Source organism: Oncorhynchus clarkii, chromosome 17, assembly GCF_045791955.1.
Source record: "Oncorhynchus clarkii lewisi isolate Uvic-CL-2024 chromosome 17, UVic_Ocla_1.0, whole genome shotgun sequence".
In the NCBI taxonomy this organism is placed as follows: domain Eukaryota; kingdom Metazoa; phylum Chordata; class Actinopteri; order Salmoniformes; family Salmonidae; genus Oncorhynchus; species Oncorhynchus clarkii.
Window position 1 is genome coordinate 25,928,735 of NC_092163.1, and position 8,060 is coordinate 25,936,794.

General features: G+C 47.2%; 1 protein-coding gene and 1 pseudogene across 1 annotated transcript; both read left to right on the forward strand.

Moving 5' to 3' along the window:
* Positions 1-550: 550 nt before the first annotated feature.
* LOC139369690 (histone H4) lies at positions 551-862 on the forward strand. The gene has a single exon (XM_071108949.1). It carries the CDS (start codon positions 551-553, stop codon positions 860-862), a length of 312 nt encoding a protein of 103 aa, XP_070965050.1.
* A 521-nt stretch (positions 863-1,383) lies between these two features.
* LOC139369691 (histone H2B-like) lies at positions 1,384-2,153 on the forward strand (annotated as a pseudogene).
* Positions 2,154-8,060: the final 5,907 nt, after the last annotated feature.

The following is an 8,060-nucleotide window of genomic DNA, read 5'->3' on the forward strand; positions in this document are numbered from 1 at the left end:
ATGTTCCACTTCGTTTCTCCTTTGTACTTGTGACACTATTTGAGGTTTTAACGCCTATCTCTATTAGGTGTGACTGGCAACTGCAGTGGGTTGAATCCTACTAGTTCAGTGTTTCCCAACTCCAGGCAGGGGTAGAGTAGCCATTTTTTGTGGTAGCCCTGGAGAGGCACAGCTGATTGAAAGAGTTGAATCAGGTGCAACAACAACAACAAGTAGAACAACACCAATCAATGTGAAGAGTGGGACATCACAGTTGGGCCTTGTGTTCAACATAGCTCAGTATTTGAGTGTGTTTCCCGCGCATGTGAGTAGCTTTGATTTCTTCTTCCTCCATAGTTCCCTAGAACGAACGCCCTCCCCTTTGCAGCAGAGGCCAGGCAAAAGCGCGCGCTTTCTGTGCCACTGGCTTCAATCAGGTCCACCAAACGCAGATAATAAGAGCACCAAGCACCTGTTTCTTATGGACAGAAAAGAGCAGAGTCGATCAGGTCCATTGTCTACTTGTAAAATTACGTCATTCATTCACTTGAACTCAGCTAGCGAACACACGATGTCTGGAAGAGGTAAAGGCGGCAAGGGACTCGGAAAAGGAGGCGCCAAGCGTCACCGTAAGGTTCTCCGCGATAACATCCAGGGAATCACCAAGCCCGCCATCCGCCGCCTGGCTCGCCGTGGCGGCGTGAAGCGTATCTCCGGGCTGATCTACGAGGAGACCCGCGGTGTCCTGAAGGTGTTCCTTGAGAACGTGATCCGTGACGCCGTCACCTACACCGAGCACGCCAAGAGGAAGACCGTTACGGCCATGGACGTGGTCTACGCTCTGAAACGCCAGGGACGCACCCTGTACGGTTTCGGCGGTTAAACGCACTCTTCTCGGAACGTCAACATCCCGACTTGAACCCAAAGGCTCTTTTAAGAGCCACCCACATCCGCTTCAAAAGGGTCAAATCCATTATCGTAGGAAACCATGAGCCACTCTTGAGTGGACAGGGAGGGAGTATTCGTGACAGGAGGCTATGTTCAGTGCAGGCTTTGCGTACAGTCGTATTAAACCATGAGCCACTCTTGAGGGGACAGGGAGGGAGTGTTCATGACAGGAGGCTATGTTCAGTGCAGGCTTTGCGTACAGTCGTATTAAACCACGAGCCACTCTTGAGTGGACAGGGAGGGAGTGTTCATGACAGGAGGCTATGTTCAGTGCAGACTTTGACTACAGTCGTATTACGAGACACCCGAAATAAAGGCACCACGGCTGGGAAATCCCCACCAAGTACCAAAAAGGGGGGCCTTATTTCTGGCCATTGTAGGACTTTTTTTGAAACACACCATTCCCCACCAGTGACAAAGCATAGGCTATGGTCTTTGTTAGGGAAGCAAGCCTCTGAGTGGAAGGCTCTTATGCGCGCTCAGCTCCACTGGGCAAATGGCAGGGGCGCCTATGAGAAAGCAGGGGTGTGTCCACGGCCGGTGAATTAGCTTAGCTTCGTCTTCATAAGAGGGAAAGGGCTCTCCACCCCCTCATTCGTTTGTGAGAAGCAACGAGACATCAGCATCATGCCCGAGCCAGCAAAGTCTACGCCCAAGAAGGGCTCCAAGAAAGCCGTCACCAAGACCGCAGGGAAAGGCGGCAAGAAACGCCGAAAGTCGAGGAAGGAGAGCTACGCCATTTACGTGTACAAAGTCCTGAAGCAGGTCCACCCCGATACCGGCATCTCCTCCAAGGCCATGGGAATCATGAACTCGTTCGTGAACGACATCTTCGAGCGTATCGCCGGAGAGTCGTCTCCCTGGCCCACTACAACAAGCGTTCCACCATCACCTCCAGGGAGATCCAGACCGCAGTGCGCCTGCTGCTCCCCGGAGAGCTGGCCAAGCACGCAGTGTCCGAGGGCACCAAGGCCGTGACCAAGTACACCAGCTCCAAGTAAACAGCCCATTTGGAGTGCTGTAGTAACCCAAAGGCTCTTTTAAGAGCCACCCACCCTGTCAGTGAAAAAAGCAAATCCATGTGTGTGTGTGTGGAGGACATGTCAAAAAGGGGGGAGAATAAATGATGCTGACATGAACAGTGTAGGAATGTGTGCATGCCAGTATAACACAGTGAGTGGGATTCCACTCGTGCTCCGATGACTGGAGCCTGTGTAACAGTATAACTTTAGGCCGAACCAGGGACCCTCTGTACACATCATCAACAACAGTCTCAGAGCAAGTGACGTCACCGATTGAAACTAGCCGTTTCACATCCCTTACACCTGTACAAGAGGGAGGAGGAGAAGAAGAGGCTCCAAATCTCTCTCTCACGTCAGATTAATTCACTTGAACTCAGCTAGCGAACACACGATGTCTGGAAGAGGTAGATGCGGCAAGGGACTCGGAAAAGGAGGCGCCATCTGAGACAGGAGGAGAGGGAGAATTCTACGCGTTCTAAAAGAGCAAGCCCTTTTAACGGTAATTCCTGGCTTTCTTAGGCAGAAATCGACTTCTCTCATTCCGGTATCAACACGCTGTCGGGTTTCCTTCGTGCTGTAAGAGCGAGCGACTACCAACGCGTGTCGAGCTGTCGCAACTGTGCCCAGACAACCCTGCACTCTCCAAGGTAAAAATGTGTGTTTGATTTAAGGCGTTCCAGTTTTTTCTAAAACTAATTGTATCACTGGTAACCTAGTCCTGTCACGAAGTTCTCTGTTGTAGCACCAGAGAAACGCATTTCTAACCGCATATTTTTTTTAGCCTGTTTTGTCGTTTCCTGATCATGCAGTAGTATTTTAGCTTATAACAAACATACCATTGGTTTTCTATCACGCTGCACTGCACCTCCTCCCCCCTCATCCTAACTAACAAATCTACATTGCTTGAGCCCATTTGTTCTGTGTCTGGCCGCCATTTTAGCTTGAGGGAGTATTTTATAACTAACCACTGGTACTATCCCAGTATTAGAAAGTGTTTGTACTCCAAAATAATAACTTAAAAAGCTGAACCTACCATAAGCCTGACTACAAAACCAACAATGGCTACTGCACCCCCAATCACAAGCGAACAGAGAAAATTGATATGGACCAAAGCTTTTGATGGGAAATCAGGCATGACTAGGACACCATCTGTGGAGGAAAAACCTCATCAAGCCAAAAAGGATCCCCGCCTATCCAAGTATGTCAAGTCCCAAGCAGGCAAGAAAAATACACTGTTACTGGACTGTTATGCCACTTCTGCACAGCAAGAAATGATAATACTCTCTTTTTGCACTAACTCCCCCGAACCCACCCCTGAAGAACCTAGCAAACCAATGAATGCTACCAGGCCACCCAAGGAGTGTATTGAACCAAACAAGGACACCATCTCAATCTCTCCACCAAGCATCACCACCGGAGAAGAAATACCACCTACCAAGGACAAAACGGACCCTATAGCGCTCCATGAAGTACTAGTCCAGCTCCAATATCTTGCCAGTGAACTCAGCAAACATACCCAATCAACCCCTCTTGCCCCCTTTGCTCTCCAACTACAAGATACCCTCATGGAAATGGGCACGGCGCTTGTACACAGTGAAAGCACAGCAACTAACCCTCCACAAGCTCAACCTCTATCCCCACCTCAAGATACCTATTCTGATATTGTCACCCATAATATGGGAAGATATGGGATGCTGTACAGTAGCCACCCACAAAAACAGGCCAGAAGGGAAAGCACAACCGACAAGCAGAAACTGTCTCCTGTGGTAATTGACTTCTTGAACAGTGATGCCCTCCCACCTCCTTCAAACAAAGACATCTACAAAGAAATCCTACGCAATAAACCTAATATCCAGCTGCAAAAGCTCATCCAGATGAGAAGAGGTGGAATCCTTGTATTTGTCAAGGATATCCACTCCATGAACTCCCTCCTCTCCCCCTGGCCCACAGGGGCCTTCAACGGAACAACGATTAAGTGCAGGTTGGCACAGAGAGGAAACCAAACCACCCAAGACAACAAACCCACAAAACAGCTTATCATCAAGGGCATCCAAATGGAAACCACCAGCGACGAAATCCTGCAAGAACTGGAGAGGCAGCGCATTACAACCACTAAAGTGTACAGGATCGTCAGCCGAGCCACACAGCAACCGACCACTTTCATCCGTATTCACCTCAGCAACCCGGACGACGCGCCTGGCCTACTGCTAGAGGGATTCTACATGAACTACTTCCACTTCAGGGTGGAAAAAGCACGGCCACCCCCCGCCATTATCAAACAGTGCTACAAATGTCAAGAATTCAACCACGTCTTCACAGACTGCAAAAACCAGATCAAATGTCTGCGATGTGCTGAAAACCACCACCATAAAGAGTGCCCCAAAGAGAAAAATGATGCCAGCTGTGCCAACTGTGGCGGCGCCCACTCATCGGTCTCCAGACAATGCCCCACCTATCTAGCCCTCACCACCACCAAGCCCACCAGGACTACTACCACCATCAGCACAGCCACTACCAACCATCTCGCAACACCAAGCCTCTCCGGCTCCCAGCCTCTCACCAGCACCACTCACCTGCAGGAGGATCTGAAAGGAATATGCGGAGATGAAGAAATGGTAAAGAGAGTTATGGATAGCATAAGGAAACACAGAGATGGCCCCTCCTCTTAAGGCTGTAGAAGGCGATTCCAAGTTAAATACACTCCAAACCAAATGGCTACTCCAATAAATGTTCTACATATCAACATCAGAGGGTTAAGGAAAAACGAGCAGGAGCTGAAGCAACTTCTTCTAGAAAAGCAAACCAGCATTGCCTCTATCAACGAAACCTTCCTAAGTACTAATGTAAGATTCCGTATTCCTGGTTTTAACATTCTAAGGAAGGATCGACTAGAGCAGGGGTGTCAAAGTCAAATGGACGGAGGGCCAAATAAAAAAATCAGCTACAAGACGAGGGCCGGACTGTTCGAATGTTCATTGAAAAATTTTTAAATGACGCATATAGTCTAGTGAACCTAATTGAACCTACTGAAAACCTAACAAATATATTACAATATGATCAGATAAATAAAGCAATATTTTCTTATGGCTCTGTCAGTAATCTTTAATTTTCAACAGACACAAAAGACAAATTTCCTTTATATAAATATCCCCATAACATGAACATTAAATGAAAGAAACCGGTATTCAAGGCACCATCAGTAGACTATATTTTCTATTTTAGCAAAAGTGGGCTAAATTTACTTCAAAGAAAAAACAATAATAGCAATTTTCTATCATCCACTCAACTGAAATATTTTTAAAATATAATTGGATTGAAATACAAAAAAATAAAGTGCAAAAATCTATTAATCAAAAACAACACTTTGTTTAAGGAGAAGTAACATGCAGTGAAAACAAATATTAAATTTTAACTTTTAAACTTGAACTGAGTAAAAACTCTAAATATGTGATTGCACAGTAATGTTCACTTGTTTGAGGTTGAGGGTGATACTTGGTGGTGTCCCATCTTTTCCACAAGTTCATCAATGTTCGGGGTAAGGCTCTGAGCTGAAGAAATCCTCAGAATTGAGTGGAGGTGTTCAGCAGTAAGTCGACTTCTGTGTGATGTTTTGTTCAGGTTCATCAAAGAAAACAGTTGTTCACACAGGTATGTGCTGCCAAACATAGACAACGTTTGAGCAGCCTGGATGCGCAGCTGGGGCATTGTGCCGGGGAGGAAACGGGCGAACTCCGCAGCACCCACTGCCGCATATTTTGCCCTCAGTGCATCATTGCATTGGAGGTCAATCAACTCCATTTGGAGGTTTGGTGGTGAGCTTTCCACGTCAACAGCAAATGGGTTACCGAGCAGTTCCAACCTGCTTTTTTGTGCTTCAAAGTCAGCAAATCGGCGTCGAAAGTCAGCGGCAAGCATACCTATTTTATCAGCCAACTGTGTGCTCGGGAACGCACTGGTAGAGAGCTTCTCTTTCATGGTCTGGCAGCTGGGAAAGTGGCTCAAATTTTCTTTCCGCATCTGCGTCTCCCACAGAGTCAGTTTGGTTTTAAATGCCTTCACTGTACTGTACATATCAGAGATGACACGATCCCGACCCTGCAGCTGCAAGTTTATTGCATTCAGATGACTCGTAATGTCACACAGAAAAGCCATTTCACACAGAAACATTTCGTCTCGGAGTTGTGTTGTGTCTTTCCCTTTGCTGTCCAAGAACAGACAAATCTCCTCACGAAGCTCGAAACATCTTTGAAGCACCTTTCCCTGGCTTAGCCATCGCACCTCTGTGTGATAAGGCAAATCACCATGCTCCGTTTCTAACTCCGTCAGAAATGCCTTGAACTGGCGGTGATTCAAACCTTTGGCTCTGATAAAGTTAACTGTGCGCGTGATGATGCTCATTACATGCTCCATTTTCAAGGCTTTACCGCACAACGCTTCCTGGTGTATGATACAATGATAAGCTGTCAGCTCACCTGTCGCGTTTTCCTCTTGCATCTTTTCCCGTATCTTCGCCACCAGTCCGCTCCTGTGTCCACACATCGCAGGTGCTCCGTCGGTTGTCAAACCCACGAGTTTTTCCCAAGGCAGCTCCATCTCATTTACACATCTTGACACCTCTTCATACAAATCATGCCCCGTAGTTGTGCCATGCATAGGACGTAAAGCCAAAAACTCCTCTGTCACGCTTAGGTTGGAGTCCACTCCGCGGATGAAAATTGACAACTGGGCAATGTCAGAAATGTCGGTGCTCTCATCCACAGCCAAGGAATATGCAATAAAATCTTTTCCCTTTTTCACAAGCTGCTCTTTTAGATTGATGGACAACTGGTCTACTCTCTCGGCAATGGTGTTTCTGCTCAGACTCACATTTAAAAAGAGTTGCCTTTTTTCTGGGCAAACTTCGTCACAAACTTTAATCATGCAGTTTTTGATGAAATCCCCCTCCGTAAATGGCCGGGCTGATTTAGCGATCTCTTCTGCCAAAATAAAACTGGCCTTGACAGCAGCCTGGCCTTGTGATTTGGCTTTTTTGAACAGAGCCTGTCGAGATTTGAGGCCTCGTTTTAATTCCTCTGCCTTTTGTAGCCTTTGTTCCATGTCCATATTCTTGTTTTTGTCCGCGTGTTTCGTTTCATAATGTCGTCTCAGATTATACTCTTTCAGTACCGCCACACTTTCTCCACACAGAAGACACACAGGTTTTCCAGCTACCTTCGTGAACATATACTCCGACTCCCACCTTGTTTGAAACCCCCGGTTCTCAGTATCCACCTTCCGTTTTGCCATTTTTGATGGGTATCTGAAAGTTAATTTTCCTGTGATGCTGACGACTGCTGTGCCAATAAATATTGAAATGAAGCAGCCTACTGCTCGGTGCGTCACCTTTGCATTGTGGGAAATGTAGTATTGGTGCGTGTAAAAGATCTGCGGGCTGCCGGCTTGCTGCGGGCCGGTTCTAATAATAAATCAAGATCATCCCAGGGGCCGTAAAAAACCTTCTTGCGGGCCGGATGTGGCCCGCGGGCCTTGACTCTGACATATGTGGACTAGAGGGATGCAGAGGGGGTGTGGCACTGCTTTTAAAAGAAGGAATAGAGTACTCTGAAGCCGTTTTCAACCTCACCAAAGAAGAACTCAACAACAATGAGTACACTGTAGCGAAAATACTCCTAAATGCACAAACAACTCTTCTGGTAGCCACCATATACTGTCCACCCGCAACAACACCCTCCGAAAAATTGATCGCCACCCTCGCAGACAACAACTGCCACACCATCATAATGGGAGATTTTAATGCCAAACACATCGACTTCAACTGTAATACTACAAACACATCGGGAAGAGTACTAAGGGATGTCCTCGACAGCACAAACCTGGCCATCCTCAACACCAACGAGCCCACACACATCCATTCTGCAAACTCCACGGCAGACATCCTTGATCTTGTCCTCTGCTCCCCAGACTTGGCTGCTAAGCTTCTTAGCTTCTCTGTCAGCCACGACGTGGGAAGTGACCACCTTCCTGTCCTTGCCTCCTTCTCTCTCCAACTCCAACAAGCACCTGAAAAGCAAAGATACAACTACAAGAAAGCAGACTGGGAAAAATACAGAA

Bases quoted from the DNA above. Each gene is read 5' to 3' on its own strand.
- LOC139369690 (XM_071108949.1), top strand. From the start codon at position 551: ATGTCTGGAAGAGGTAAAGGCGGCAAGGGACTCGGAAAAGGAGGCGCC.